Genomic DNA, 16,852 nt, shown 5'->3' on the forward strand with positions numbered 1-16,852 from the left:
AGTTTAAAATAAATAAGAGATTGTGATTGAATTTTCTAAGATACATATCATTTCCAAAATTATATTTCAACTCATTCTTCAAATATTTTCAAAATCTCCAAAAACTTTAAAATCTCAACATTATTTCTTTTTTTTTTAATAAACTTTTATTCTTTATTTCTTTCACAATAGTATTAGAATACCAAATCTGAAAATAAGATTAAGAAGTAAAGAGAGCAAATATTTTGCTTAAAATATTGTGAATTTGTCACAATAATTTTATTTTAAAATAAACCTTTAAAAAAGTTTTTCAGTTTTCTAATGCCCATGCACTATTGCAATGTAATAGAATTGATTCTAAATTCTTAATTCAGTGTAGAATTCTAAAGCTGAATTAAATGGATCACCAAAACTGAATAACTGACTGAATTCTTTTAGTTAATATTCTTACGATAAACAGCTCTTTGTTGTTAATATTAATCAACAATCAACTTACTTTTACATCTAACACATGAAGCTCAACTCTGACAATAGTTTCATCTTCTGCAAACATTTCAATTCTGTTCACGTGGCTAAAATCTGCCAGGAGAGCTACGAGATTTGTTTTAGTGTTGATTACATGGCTGATGCCATACCGTGGTCCCACTAGTAAGGTGACCTCTGAACGCTTTTCTCCCTGCTACAATACAGGAAATAAAAAAGACAGAACTTTATATAGCGTCATTATGCATATAGATCCAAAGCAGCCTTGTTTCATGGAATGTATTTCATTTAATTTATATTATTAATAGGTTATAGATCAAAGTGCTCCTTTCAGAAAATATCTTCGAAGGCTTTCCTAAATTTGCATACTTGGCCTTGTGAAAAACAATGCTAATATAAACAGTGTCACAATACTGTTTAATAATATAACAATATTATATAACAGTAATATTATAGAAAATAATATTAAAGACATTGTACAACTTGGTTCAGTATTATTTATAATGCAATTATGTGATTATCCCATTATTATCAATCTGCAGTTTACTTGACAAAAACTAAAAAGTCAGGAGAAGAGGCGTTGGACTTACCGTGAACGCTCTTTCTCCAGGGGATGCGGAGTGGGTCAGAAGTGGGATGATCCAGCTTGTCTGGCCAATCACTGAGTCGGATAAACTTGGCCACGCCTACTCAGGCCTCCCTTCCTTCCAGTTTGTTCGACGAAGGCAGATCTGCAAAACAGTCTCAGACCTAGAATACAAGAGAAATCGCAGACGGGAGGGGCTGACCCACTCCGCATCCCCTGGAGAAAGAGCGTTCACGGTAAGTCCAACGCCTCTTCTCCCACTGGGATGCGGAGTGGGTCAGAAGTGGGACATACCCAAGCTTGTTAACTCGTCGGGCGGGAGGTCTGCGAAGGTCGAGGTCGAGGTGCCAGGTGAACCTGTTGGAGGACTCTCCTTCCGAAAGCTGCCTCAGCGGAGGCAAAGGTGTCTAAACGGTAATGCTTGATGAATGGAACAGGAGAGGCCCAGGTAGCTGCCCGGCAAATTTCCTCGAGGGAGGCCTGCGTGGCCCAAGCAGCGGTAGTAGCTGCACTCCGTGTGGAGTGAGCTGTAATATGACGTGGAATGGGAAGAGATCGTGAGTCATAAGCTTTGGAGATGCAAGCTCGGATCCAACGCCCTATGGTGACTGAAGAAACCTTAGATCCCAAAGATGAGGGTTGAAAGGAAATAAATAAGGCTTCGGAGTGTCTTGAGGATGCAGTCCGAGATATATATATTTTTAAAGCCCTGCGAACATCAAGGGTTCGCCATTTGCGTTCTAGTGGGTGAGATGGATTTGGACAAAAGTTAGGCAGGATGACTTCCTGCTCACGATGGAACCGTGAATTAATTTTTGGCACGAATGCCGGGTCCAGTCTAAGAATAACCCTATCTGAGTGTATCACACATAAATCTTGTCTGACAGATAGAGCTGCCAGTTCGGAAATGCGGCGAGCCGAAGTCACGGCCACCAGGAAGGCCACTTTCATGGTTAGAAATCTAAGAGAGGCAGTTCGGAGAGGTTCGAAGGGTGGACCTGTTAAAGCTGACAATACATGCGGCAAGTCCCATGTGGGATATCGGTGTACCACGGGTGGACGCAGATTTCGTACCCCACGTAGGAACCTCCGGATGGAAAGGTGATGAGACAGAGGTACGCCGTCCCTGGGAGACAACACCGTGGCGAGAGCTGCAACATGCCGCTTGAGGGTATTATGCGCCAGACCCTTGCTGTAGCCATCATGGAGGAACTCCAACACCTGCGGAACAGAAGCTGACAACGGGTTAATTCCGCGCGCAGAGCACCACGAAATAAATACCTTCCACGTGATGTTGTAGAGTCTGATGGTAGACTCCTTTTTGTCAGCCTGCATCACCCGGATGACGTCTTCTGAGTACCTCGCTTCCCTCAAGAGCAGCCCTTCAAGCGCCAAGCGGTTAGGTTGAGCCACTGGGGCTCTGGGTGTAGGATTGCTCCCTGACTGAGGGACACCTTCTCCGGAGGTAGCCGCCAAGGATCCATCGTTGAGAGGGCTACTAGGTCGGAGAACCATGGTCTTCTTGGCCAATAAGGAGCGATGAAGACCACGTCTGCTTTCTCGGCTACAATTCTGCGAAGGACCCGCGGGATCAATGGGGTCGACGGGAACGCATAGAGTAGCTCCCGAGGCCAGGGGCAACGGAGAGCATTTGTGTCCTCTGCCCCCCGTGATGGGTAGCGTGTGAAGAATCGGCGTAGCTGTGCGTTCTCTGGGGATGCAAGGAGGTCTACCTGTGGCTGGCCGAACCGTAGACAGATGTCCTGAAACAGAGCGGGGCTGAGGCGCCATTCTGAGGCGTCTATCGTGGTGCGGCTGAGATAGTCCGCCTGAAGGTTGTCCTTCCCCGCAATGTGATCCGCCTTGAGGGACTGAAGGTGAGATTCCGCCCACCTCCCGAGAAGAAGAGCCTCCTGCATCAAGGTCCTGGACCTCGTTCCCCCTTGGCGATTGACATGTGCCTTCGCCGACACATTGTCTGTAAGCACTAGTAAGTGTTGTCGCTGCACAGTTTGATGAAAAGCCAGAAGAGCTAGGCGAATGGCCCTGAGTTCCAGAAGATTGATACTTGACCTTGCCTCTGTCGGGGACCATTGCCCCTGAGCGACCTGGGAACCCAGGTGCGCGCCCCAGCCCGTCAGGCTGGTGTCTGTAGTCATAATCAGTGGATGTATGTCCAAGAAGACGCATCCGTTGTCCAGAGCCGGGGATAGCCACCAGTGCAAAGATCGGCGTACTGACAGGGGGACCCTGATCTTGGATTTGGAGGCCGCTGTCCTTGCCCGCTGAAAGGGGAGTAGCAGCCATTGAAGGCTGCGGGCATGAAGCCGAGCCCAGGGAACTATGTCTGTGCACGAAGCTAGTTTCCCCAGGAGACGGGACAATTCTAGCTTGGGAGCTGTTGGATCTTGTAACAGATGCCGAATCAGAGATCTGAGGCTGTCTTTCCTCTCCTGGGAAAGGAACACCTGTCCCACCTGCGTGTCTATGACTGCGCCTAGATGATTTATGCGCTGTTGAGGGACCAACTGACTCTTGGGCTCGTTGACTAGAAACCCATGATTCTGTAATATTTGCAATGTGAGAAATACATTGGTTTTGGCTCTGTCGAAGGACGAGGCTTGTATTAAAATATCGTCCAGATAAGCTTGAATTCGAATTGGTATGGACCGCAGGTGAGCTATCAAGGCTGCCAGAATCTTGGTGAAACTGCGCGGGGCCGATGCCAGGCCAAATGGAAGGGCCCGGTATTGTAGGTGACGCCCCGCGTAACTGAACCTGAGGTACCGCCGGTGAGCTGGCTCTATGGGTATATGAAGGTACGCCTCGGAGAGATCGATTGAGGCTAGGAAGTCTCCGGGTCTTATTCCCTCCAGGATAGATTTGAGCGTACTCATCCTGAACTTGCGGTACACTAAATGAGTGTTCAGGGATTTTAAATTTAGGATCGCTCTCCATCCCCCCGAGCGCTTCGGAACCACGAAAAGAATCGAGTAAAACCCCTGTCTCCATTGCTCCCGAGGGACATCTTCCACAGCATTGATCTCCAGAAGATGCTGAATGGCGAGCTCCATCAATTTTTGCTTGCTGAGGGAGCTGGAGACAGGGCAAGGTACGAAGCGGCTCGGAGGGCGGGAGAGGAACTCCAATGGGAGGCCGAATTCGATGATATGAAGAACCCATTGGTCTGTCGTACTGTGAGCCCATTTGGGGAGAAACAGGCTCAACCTCCCCCCAATGGGAGCTATCAAGCGGGAGTCACTTTTGGCGGAAGTGACGTCCGCCAGTTCCACGAAAGGGCCGTTTCTGAGGGGCGAAGGGTTTGGATTTATCTCTGTAGGAACCTCTATCCTGGGGACGAAAGGAACCCTGTGAATAAGGTCTCTGACTGGGGCCCTCCTGGAAGAAATTACGGGCCGGTTGTCTGCGATAGTAGGGGGTAGCCCTGCGATCAGCTCGTCTAGTAATGGAAGGTAGGACCTTCCTTTTATCCCTGTCCTCCACTAATAATGGTTCAAGGGAAGCACCAAATAATTTAGGCCCAGAGTATGGTGTAGAAGCTAGACGCCATTTGGCCTTGAGGTCAGCGTGCCAAGGTTTAAGCCACAGAAGGCGACGGGAAGTAACTGAAGAAGCCATAGCCCGTGAGGCAAATTTGGCAGCATTTAACGTGGCATCCGAGGTGAATTGTGTGGCAGCTATTATCTTATTTAAGTCCTGATGGACTCTGGCATCCTGGGCTGGTAAGCGGGACTGAAGTTGCTGGAGCCACAATAGTGATGACCGTGAAAAGAATGAGGCCGCAGTAGCGGCCTGAATTGCCCAAGCTGAGGCCTGGTGGGCTTTCTTGAAAGAAGAGTCAAACTTACGGTCTTCCGGCTTAAGTCCCTCAGAAGTGTCCCCTGAGATGAAAGGAGACGACGAAGAAAGTGCTGCCACGGGCCATCGACCTCGGGAACCTGCAAAAGACTAGTCAGGACAGGATCCATGTTGTAATTCCTACGATCGTAGCCACTAGGAGTAGGAAGAGAAGTTGGATTAGTCCATTGTTTACGAACCACATCGGTGAAAAGTTTTGGTGCCGGTACAAACAGTTGCTCAGCTACTGGTTCAGAAAATATGCCCTGACTGGTGGAAGCGGCAGAAGTTGATGGGACAGAATCAGTGTCAATTAGGCCCGAAGTGACTTTGGCCTTGTGAAGCAGTGATTTAAAAAGTCCCTGGGGGAAAAGGCCCGTAAAGGCCGGCACATCTGGAGCAGTGGATTCGTCATCCGATAAATCCACCTCCCTTTGAGGTTCATCCTCTAGTTCTATATCAGCACTGCCCCTAGATCTAACAGGGGAGTGATCAGGGGACCCTGTGAGACTGGCATCAGGAGAAACCCTTGATCTTCTGGAATGAAGGCTCTCAGAGACAAGAGAAACAGAGCGATGTTCTCTGATGCCTGCTTGAATGCCATGGGAAATGGCCCTGGCAATTAACATCTGAACTGATTGCGGAAGGTTCTCCAGATCTGACTTAGGTTGATTACTTGGTGGAGGATCCTGAACAGGGATAGAGCAATCAAAGGGATCCCCCTCCTGTCTAATTGGAGAGCCATGAAGGCTGTCCTGTCGTTCTGGAGAGAAGGCTCTGGTCAACTCAGCCTCCTCTGCAACCCCTGAATCAAGACCGGTATCCGGGTTAGGCTTATCTCTAGGGGAATGCGTAGTCAGATCAGAATCATGCTGATGAGACGTTTTTGTATGTTTTGACTTTGAAGAGGCCTTACGGCCAGAATCAATCTTGCAAGATGACTGGTCTGCCATAGCGATGGTCAGGCTGTGTTACAGCAGGAAATCTGCACACAAATGAACAATGACAAAGGCATCATCAATTATCATGATATCAAATAATATTCAGAGGAATTAGTTTTTTTATTTATTTATTTATTTATTTATTTATTTATTTATTTATTTATTTATTTAGTTAGTTAGTTAGTTAGTTAGTTAGTTAGTTAGTTAGTTAGTTATTGGTTTTCAATTGGTTTTAGTCCACAAGAAAAAAATACGTAATCTGAAGTTCAATCAGGGAACTGCTGTAGTAAATCAACCAACCAAGTAAATTAATTTTTATGTTCAAGCTAAAATGGCTGCCCGGGAAGAAACCTCCAGGGACAGACAACATGGCCGCCAAGGGTTTAAATTTAATTCCCGAAGGAAAGAAAAAATTCCATCCAACCCATGCCTGCTACTATGTTCGTTCCTTTTCTTCTTCTTCTTTTTTTTTTTTAATCTAGAGAATAGCCAGCATTTGCATTATAAGACAGCAAGGCTTACCAAATAAATAGTTCAGGCAGGTTTGCGCAGCCTATTGAAAAAGGGCGCGCAAAATGGCGGCTACAGTAACGGCTGCAAAATGGCGGCATCTAACAAATGACGGGGAAGTGTCAAACCTCCCACGCCAAGCCCACAGCAGTAAAACAACCAATGCCGTCTACCCTGAGCTCTGGGAAGAACGGCGGCCACTAGCAGAGCCAGAACGAAGCCCTGGACGGAGCCAGGCGCTTTTCGGCTTTTCCGACCTCCAGCTGACTAGCGCTGAGGCGGAACTGACAGCGGAGCGGGGCGGCGATGCCGGGGACCTGTAGAAACGAAGCGCCAGTCCCCCGAATAACGATCCCGTCTTCTCGCCCCTCAACTGATGAGCGCTGAGGCGGCGGCTGTCAGGGGAGCGCGGCGGCGGCATTTCCAGCCTAGACTGAAATGGCCCGCTCGCACAGCGCTAGGAGGAATGGGGGCTGCAGAAAAAAATAATGCACTCACGTTCCTCTGAAGGTTAGAAGGCAACAAGGCAGCGGTTGGCTAGAAAACCCCCAACTTTAGCAATCACGATCTCAATTTGGTTAGAAATGAGAGACTCAGCGAAGCGACTGGTCAGAACCACTGAGTCGAATAAACTGGAAGGAAGGGAGGCCTGAGTAGGCGTGGCCAAGTTTATCCGACTCAGTGATTGGCCAGACAAGCTGGATCATCCCACTTCTGACCCACTCCGCATCCCAGTGGGAGAAATAAAAAAGACAGAACTTTATATAGCGTCATTATGCATATAGATCCAAAGCAGCCTTGTTTCATGGAATGTATTTCATTTAATTTATATTATTAATAGGTTATAGATCAAAGTGCTCCTTTCAGAAAATATCTTTGAAGGCTTTCCTAAATTTGCATACTTGGCCTTGTGAAAAACAATGCTAATATAAACAGTGTCACAATACTGTTTAATAATATAACAATATTATATAACAGTAATATTATAGAAAATAATATTAAAGACATTGTACAACTTGGTTCAGTATTATTTATAATGCAATTATGTGATTATCCCATTATTATCAATCTGCAGTTTACTTGACAAAAACTAAAAAGTCAGGAGAACCAAGCCCACCATCAATGTTGCCTTGAATACCCGTCCTCCATATAGTCGCAGGTCACTGAGAAACTTGAGATAGTGTACTTTGGCTTGCAGAGCAGAGAGCTGAAGATAAGGGGGTGGGGTGGGGGGGAGAGAATTAAAAAGATTATTCCAATGATAAAACACAGGTAGGTATTTTTTGGCATTGTGGTCATTTTTAGATTTTGGAATTTCCTGGCATTTTTGACTAGTAGAAAAGATTCTCCTTTTGGGGTTGTCTCTGGTTGGTACTTATCAGTCCAAAATGCTTCAGCAGATCTTGTACAAAGTAGGCCAAGTTCTTAGAATCTTTGGAATTCTATGGTTATATTAATAACAAGCTGAAGGCAAAAATATCTGAACTGAAATCTTTCTCCTAATCATAAACCAGGGAAATGCAGATCACACCATCTATTGCAACGATTCTTACTTTCCTTCTCCATGATCTATCCTTTCCCAAACCCAATAATTAGTCAAACAATAGCAGGCATAAGGCTGAAAACATTCAGATATTAAAGCAAGGGAAGCTGTTGTAGACTCCACCACCATCTTAATTTATCAGCATAACTCTCGGTCCTTATGTGGTTTAAACAGATTCTGAGGAAATGGAAAAAACAGCTATAACCTGAAGCAAAATCTTTACCATGACATTGAAGATCCACAACTCTAATAATATAAAAATGACTAACAAAGATTCAGTGAGAACTTTGCTTGACCATGCTGTTACTAAAATCAGGAAGCCTTATGGAGAATTGACTTCCTCTATCTAATCTCAATTTCTGATGAGACATTAGATTTCTAGATTTGCATACTTCTGAAATAATTCAGAAGAATTAATTCAGATTGATTCTAGTGTGAGCACAGCATCTCTCTAATTTTCATTAAAGGAACCCCCACTTTCTTCAGGTGTATGTGGGCTGTTTCAATGTGAACTACAGAAATATGCTATGCATTTTCCAAATCATTTACAGAGGTGCAAAACTAGTCTAGACTGTTTCAGAGAAAGAAAGCTAAATACATCCTTGCATCATACATTGCTCTGAAATGAAGAAAATTCAGGAGAGATTACCTCAATCTAGTAGTGCCTTTTAATATATGAATCATATTTCAGATATATCCAATATGATGTGAATCTCAAGAAACCACAGCCTATATCCTTTAATGTCAGAAGTTAATAATTAAATCAGAATAGTTCACTTGACAGTATTAAAAAAAAATCAAGGGGATTGCATGATTGGACCCGTGTTTATTGGACCCGTGTCCCTCCTGGTTGGTACTGGCCTCCCAGGAGGTTACACGAGGCTGGCTCCAGGGAATTATAAGTGCTTCTCTGAGTGAGGGTGCCTTTCCCACCGCCTTGAAAGAGGCAGTGGTGAGGCCCTTTCTCAAGAAGCCTTCCCTGGACCCGGCTGAACTAGCTCACTACCGTCCGGTCTCCAACCTTCCTTTTGTGGCAAAGGTTGTTGAGAGCGTGGTGGCACGACAGCTTCCCCGGCACCTGGATGAAGCTATCTATCTGGACCCGTACCAGTTGGGTTTCAGGCAGGGGTACAGCACAGAAACGGCATTGGTCGCGTTGGTGGATGATCTCTGGAGGGCTCGGGACAGGGGTTGCTCCTCTGTCCTGGTCCTATTAGATCTCTCAGCGGCTTTTGATACCATCGACCATGGTATCATGTTGCAGCGGTTGAGGGGGTTAGGAATAGGGTTTTGCGGTGGTTATCCTCCTTCCTCTCTGACCGCTCACAGTTTGTGTTGGCAGGGGGGCAGAGGTCGACCTCGAGGTGCCTCACATGGGAGTGCCGCAGGGGTCGGTCCTCTCTCCCCTTCTGTTCAACATTTATGTGAAGCCGCTGGGTGAGATCATCCGTGGTTTTGGGGTGAGAGTCCATCAGTACGCTGATGACACTCAGCTGTACATCTCCACCCCAGACCACCCCAACGATGCCCTTGATGTGATGTCTCGCTGCCTGGAGGCCGTGAGGGTCTGGATGGGGAGAAATAGGGGGCAGCGATTCACCCCCAATAGTCAGCGATGGCACCAGCTGACTATATCGGGACGCCGGAAGCCACAGCCACTCGGTCTTGGAAGGGTTGAGTCTGAGCCTATTTCTCCCCATGCTCTTCAAAAGACAGCCGTGCATCCAGGAGGACACCCAGATTGTGAGCCCTCCTGGATGCACAGCTGTCTTTTGAAGAGCATATGACGGCCGTGGCCAGGGGGGCTTTTTATCAGGTTCGCCTGATTCGCCAGTTGCAGCCCTTTCTGGACCGGGACGCCTTGCGCACGGTCATTCATGCCCTTGTTACCTCCTGGCTGGACTATTGTAATGCTCTCTACATGGGGCTCCCCTTGAAGAGCACTCGGAGGCTCCAACTGGTCCAGAATGCGGCCACGCGGGTGGTTATGGGCGCAACCCATTGTGCCCATGTGACACCCCTAATGCGCGAGCTGCACTGGCTCCCAGTGGTCTTCCAGGTGCGATTCAAGGTGTTGGTTACCACCTTTAAAGCGCTCCATGGCATAGGACCCGGGTACCTTCGAGACCGACTTCTGCCACCAGTAGCCTCCCACCGGCCAGTTCGCTCCCATGGAAAGGGTCTCCTCAGGGTACCATCGACCAAGTTATGTCGGCTGGCGACACCCAGGGGGAGGGCCTTCTCTGTGGAAGCCCCAGCCCTGTGGAATGAACTGCCCCCAGAAATGCGTAAGATCTCCGACCTCAGGGTATTTCGCTGTGCCCTTAAGACCCTGCTGTTCCGCCAGGCCGGGCTATCAATGTTATGATTTTAAACTGGATGTTTTAAATTTTGGGGGGTTTTAATATTGAGCTGAAATTATTTAATAATTTTAAATTATTTTAATTGTTGTTTGTCTTTGTGCTTTTAATAGGCTGTACACCGCCCTGAGTCCTTCGGGAGAAGGGCGGTATAGAAATAAAATTAAAATTTAAAAAAAAATGATGAGAAAGATATATGGCACTGAATGATTCCCTAGATAGATGATTTAAAACAGGAAAATAATTTTCAAGCACTTTTGTTATGTAATGCAGAGCAAACTCAATCAAATCAAATGAATAGAAAAGGTATATACTTGTGACTAACAATTCCCAGTACTTTCAATATTAAAAATGATTTTGCTGAATTATTTTTCCCTTTGTTCTTTAAACATACAGTAAGCACCACACATTATAGATCCAGGCAATCTCTAAAAAATAAATTGGTCATTTTTTGTATCTGAAAGATTTCTTTTAAATTCTCTCCTTTGGATTTTGCTCTCTTTATTATGAAAATATATTTCTATTGAGATGCAAATATATTACCTTTTTACCTGGAGGAACTAGATTTTGATTTGCTTTGACAAGGTGTGAAAGTGCTTTCTTTATGTTCTTCTCTTTCATGCTCTGCAGTACCGCAGATGGAATAAAAGTTTCCAGTCCCCATTCTTTTCTGCAATTTAAAAGATATTTATAATTCACATTTCTATGAGAATTACCTATGTTTATAAAAACCCATGCAATCTGAGAAAACACTTATATGGTCAAACAAATATGGGTTGTTTATCTATTCATGCTGTCAAAATTGTTGTTTTTTAAAAAGTTATTCTTCTAAATTTGTAATGTATTCTATATAATTATATAATATTATTATATTATATTATATTTTATCATATCATATCATATCATATCATATCATACCATACCATACCATACCATACCATACCATACCATACCATACCATACCATACCATACCATAGAATACACTATAATCTACAAATACACTGTCTCTTATATTATAAGAGCCGTGGCGGCACCAACTTAAAATCTTAAAGAACTTGAAATAAACCAAAAAGCTAAATAAGATGTTGATCTAAAAAAGTTGTAAATGCATTGAGGGGCCAGTTAAATTTAGAGTATTTAGTTTTACTCTAATATTTTGGAATTAACTATAAAAAATAGCTTCTCATTGGAACCAGATTTATTTTGCCTATCTGGTTCATAATAAAGATAACTTTATAATTTTAGACTTGGACACAAGACGGGATTAAAAATTCTCAATATAGAAGGAGAAAAAAAAGGCCTGTTTTTGTGCTGATTAAGTGGTTTAAAACTGACACAAAGCATAACATTAGACATATTAAAGCAGATCCTTGAAGATCTTAGAAGACCATTAGAAGTAAAAGAAAGGAATATAAAGGTGGTTTATTTGATCGAGATTCAAATAAGAGATTTATTTCAAAATGTTCTAACAAACCTATATGGACTTGTATGACACCAAGATAGAAATGATGTTTTATAGCTATGTTGTAAAGATATCTGCTGATAACCTTATGGGAATGAAGACATTACATTTGTCTACAAATGTTATAATAAAGGTTGGAAGTAATTTTTAATACATTTCTTTTCTTTTTCTTTATCATATCCTTTTTCTTTTTTCCTGCACTTTTTATTCTTTTTTACCTTTTTTTTTTTAAAGTTTCCACTAGTTTTTAGTACTGTAATTAAAATCCTTAACAAAAATTATATACAAATAAAGGGTCTGTCAGCACCCAGGTAAATTAAACAGTAAATAAGAAATGATGTTGGTGAGGAAGTTCCAATGTTATAATTTAAGTTGATTTGACAATCATCTCCAAGTATAAAATATGAGTTAAAGTTTACTTAAATTCTCATATTAGCATAAATATTCTTAAGAGTTTTTTTTTCCATATAAAGCCATTAAATTTTACAGTGGCATTCATTTCACTACAAATTTCATATAACTCTAATAATCACATGCTATGAAACTTGTATTCTATACTTACTCGATGTACTTCAGAGAGATTTTTTGAGTGTGTTTTGTGGTCACTGTTGCAATATACATTTGTAATGCTGCCAATCTCAGTGCAATATCATATTTTAGCTCAGGCCCAAACCTCTCCTGAACCACATCATTACAGCTCTGTCAAAAAACCAGCAGAGGGAGTATCAAGCTTAAGCATCTTTTTAAAATACTGCATTATGACTATCTCTTCTCCAAAAGGCAAGCTCATAATGAATGGGAACTAACACTGCCAGACAAACTATCCATAAATAAATAGAGATAAAAAGGAGAAATGTGGTATATTAAGTTGATTAGTTTGTCCACTCTAACTATGAGTGAATAGAGAAAAGAAACAAAAACTGAAGTTTGAGAAGTATAAAGGTTAACTAATAATGATCATAAAGAGTTGAGTATTACTACTTGCATTATTATATTGCAATTAAGTAAGGATGCAATTTAAGTAAACAACAAGTAAATAATATGTTTATATGATCATAAAGAATTGTGCATTACTATTCGTAATATTTTTTAAATTAGATCTAAGTAAAGATGCAATACTATGTAAATAATATGTAAATAACATGTATTTATATATTGACACCACGGAACCGAAAAATGTTCGAAAAATATTACTATATTTCATAATAAAAAAATCAATAAAAAAATAAGTTGATTAGTTTGGAGTTAACAGAATAACTTTTACTTTAGTGCTTACAGTGCTAAGAGTAGCCTGTTTCAAACCAGATCCTTTCAGATTCACAGGAACTACAAACTCCAGAAAATATAGCAGATTAAAACAACAACAACAACAACAACAACAGTGAATTCTAACTCTTCTGTATTTCAAAATCATCAGCATGGATGCCAAAATCCTTTATGTTGTTTTTATTAAAATTCCCATTTAATCAAAATATTAAAAAATAATTTTAACTGCAAGGAAACTTCATAAAAAGAACCATGCGAGTCAATTTATTGACATTTCATCATGCAATTTTCAACTCTGTAACATACCTGTACATAAAGATATTCAAAGGCAACCACATCCCGTCGTAAAAGGTCAATAGGATCCTTTGGAACAAAACTGATTCTGAACAGGCATCTCATTTTATGGGAGCTTGGTCTTTGGGTCACCTAGAGAAACAAAATACTTTCATTACAATTCAGAGGCCATGACACTGTATTCTTTCTAAAATAATCCAGGAACCCTTAGATGATTGAAGGGAAATTTAAATGAAGACATTGACCCCCAAACTGTGCAAAATAAACCATGAATTTTCTCTTTTTCTCCATATCACTTTATATTCAGTAGCCAAGGCAATGTTAATCAGAGTGTACTTAAAAATGCTTAGCCAATTCTAAGAAAAAGCATCTCAACATCAGAGACAGGTATTGTTTACAGCAGAGATCAGCAACCCGTGGCTCTGGAGCCACATGTGTCTCTTTCATCCCTCTGTTGAGGCTCCTTGTCGCTGGTCGGCTCCACAAATGATAGGGCTTTAGGTTAGGACACGAAAAAGTATGCCACACTAGGAGGATACTCTATGGTGAGGGAACTGGACTTCCGGTCGGCAGAGGAAAAAGGATGCCGTGCTAGGAGGAGACTCTATGGTGGGGGAACCGGACTTCCGGTCGGCTCCAGAATTGAACGGAGAGCTTCCGTTAGGACTTTTGTGGCTCTTTGAGTGTTTAAGTTTGCCGACCCCTGATTTACAGTATCAACCAAGGATGAAAACTTCCTAGAATCCATATGGGTCAATATCAAAGGAGAAAAGAATGACATTGCTATAGGGATATACCGTACTACAAGCCACCCAGAAGAAATAGATGAACTCTTTGTTAATCAATTAACAAATGTATGTAGGAAACATACCATAGCAGTAATGGGAGACTTTAAGTACTCTGATTGTCAATTCGCAAAGCATCCCTGGCTTGCTCTCGAATTGCCATAGGCAAGGGGGATGGGAAAACGAACTCTGCAGCTGCGGCGAGGCAGCACATCAGTCAAAACAAAAGTACATTCCAGCCATATCTCTGTCAAGGCTGTCTCTGCGGTTACCCACAGTGGCCGGAGGGGAGTGATCTCTACAACCTGCGAAATTGCTTCATTGGAGAATGTGACTGATGACACACCTTGGGGGAGGGGGAAAACAGGATCAGAGCTGGAACGTAAATTATGTGGGGTCAGAGTTGGCTTCACTTGGAACGTGCTGACATGAAGCTCCTAATAAATAACTGGATTTCTTTTGAAGCTTGGCTTGAGGCTCATAATTTAATTAGGGCATCAGTTGGAACCCTGACACTGATAATCAATTAGGAAACAAACTCTGCAGCAAATGGGAAATTGAACAGATTCCTAATCAATTTAGCTGACAACTTTATCATCCAAAAGATAGAGGAGAGAACTAGAGGAAAAGCTATATTGGACCTAATTCTTACTAATAGAGAAGAAGTGAAAGAGGGAGTTGAAGTCACCACAACTCTGGGTGAGAGTGACTACGTCAAACTGGAGTTCAATATAATGGAAACACAATAGAATATAATCCAACCAGTGTCTTAAACTTTAAAAGAGCTGATTTTAACAAACTCAGAGAGAGCCTAAGAAAAATTCCATGGATGAAAATCCTAAAGGAGAAAACAATGCAAGAAGTGTGGGAAACACTGAAAAATTTGATCATAAAAGCCCAGTCCAACACAATACCACTGAAAAAGAAAAACAAGAAATCCAGGAAGAAACCAGCCTGGTTGCACAAAATCTCTCTGATAAACTGAAAGACAGAAAGGATAATTTAAAAAATGGAAAGAGGAACACATAACTAAGGTAGAGTACCAGCAGATAGCTCAAATCTGCAAAGATGAAGTCAGGAAAGACTCAGAATGAACAAAGACTTACAATAAAGGTCAAAGATAATAAAAAATTTCTTTCAACATATAAATAATAAGAAAAAAAAAGTAAAGGAAACAGTCAGTCCACTAAAGAGAGAAGAGGGCAAGGAAATAACAGGCAGTAGAGAGAAAGCAGAGCTGCTTAACTCATTCTTTGCATCAATCTTCACACAAAAAGAAACATACAACCTACAAAATATAACTGTAAAAGACACACTAGAAATAAAAATTAAAATACGCAAGAAAATGGTAAGAGAATACCTGTCTGATCTTGATGAATATAAATCATTGGGACCTGATGGATTACATCCCAGAGTTCTGAAGGAGCTGGCTGATGTTATCTCAGAACCATTGTCCCATATATTCAAAAATCCTGGCGCACTGGGGAACTACCAGAGGATTGGAAAAGAGCTGATGTGGTTCCCATCTTCAAAAAAGGGGGAAAAAAACCATACCCAGAAAAACTACAGGCCAATCAGCCTATCATCAATACCAGGAAAAAATAATTAAAAAATGGATCTGTGAACATCTAGAACTAATAAAGTTATAACTAGAACCCAGCATGGGTTTGTTAAAAACAGATCATGCCAAACCAATCTTATTTCGTTTTTTGACAAAGTTAAATTAGTAGAACAGCGGAATGCTGTGGACTACTTATATTTCAGCAAGGCATTCAACAAAGTAGACCACAACCTACTGGTACTTCTTGGTAAACTAGAAAAAAGTGGGATAGACAGCATCATCACCAGATGGATTTGTAACTGTCTGACAAACCATACTCAATGAGTAGTCCTTAATGGTACTACATCCACATGGAGAGAATAAGTAGTGGGGTACCACAAGGTTCTATCTTAGGCCCAGTACTCTTCAATATCTTCATAAATGACTTAGATGAGAGAATAGAAGGGGAACTCATCAATTTTGGAAATGAACTAAACTAGCAGGAATAGCCAACACCCCTGATGACAAGGGCCTACCTCGATGACGGATTTTGGAATCCCGAGAGGTGGCATGCCGCAAAGAGGGGGCTGAGGGGTTTTTTAAAATTGTCTTTGTGTAAATTTTTAAGGGGTTTGGGGAGGGGGGTGGGGAGGGAGGCCAGTCTGGCTGTTAATGGTGCCATAGGGGGTACGGATTCTGGGGGAAAGGGGACTGTTAGAATGCCCTCTATTGAGGGCTTCTCCATCAATACGCTGAGTGGGAGGGGCAGGTATGGCGGGAGCAGGGGGCCGCATCATGTGGTAGGGGCACGCGCTCACTATCTCCGAGCGATTGCGTGCCCCGGTCCCCTTAGCTCTTCCCGTTCCTCAGGCTGCTTAGAGTCTCAGGGCCCGAGTTTCCGGCTGATGTTGTGTAATGCCAGGTCCGTAGTAAATAAAGCCCCCCTCATTTGTGATCTTATTCAGGAGGGGGGAGCGGACCTGGCAGGTATTACGGAGACCTGGTTGGGTCATGAGGGGGGTGTTCCCCTTGTGGAGATGTGCCCATCAGGCTTCCGTGCATTTCATCAGCCGAGAGCTCAGGGCAGGGGCAGTGGGGTGGCGGTCATTATAAGAGAAGGTCTTGATCCGAGGGAGACCACTGTGCCTCAGATAGCCGGATGTGAGTCCCTTTTCGTGAAGTGGGGTCGTGGGGTGCAGATGGGTCTGTTGATCACGTACCTGGCTCCCTGCCACGTGGCGATG

The 16,852-nt window shown here is 42.9% G+C and overlaps 1 protein-coding gene across 1 annotated transcript in view; it reads right to left on the reverse strand.

Moving 5' to 3' along the window:
* Nucleotides 1-16,852, reverse strand: part of FRMPD4 (FERM and PDZ domain containing 4) — a 298,999-nt gene that overhangs the window by 11,563 nt on the left and 270,584 nt on the right. The window contains 5 exon segments of the mRNA XM_087895290.1: nt 476-658; nt 7,475-7,564; nt 10,804-10,930; nt 12,286-12,422; nt 13,296-13,415. Of these exon segments, the coding sequence (XP_087751416.1) occupies nt 476-658; nt 7,475-7,564; nt 10,804-10,930; nt 12,286-12,422; nt 13,296-13,415 (657 nt within the window).

This window comes from Pantherophis guttatus, chromosome 5 (assembly GCF_059756535.1).
Source record: "Pantherophis guttatus breed Tessera chromosome 5, ASM5975653v1, whole genome shotgun sequence".
Lineage (NCBI taxonomy): Eukaryota > Metazoa > Chordata > Lepidosauria > Squamata > Colubridae > Pantherophis > Pantherophis guttatus.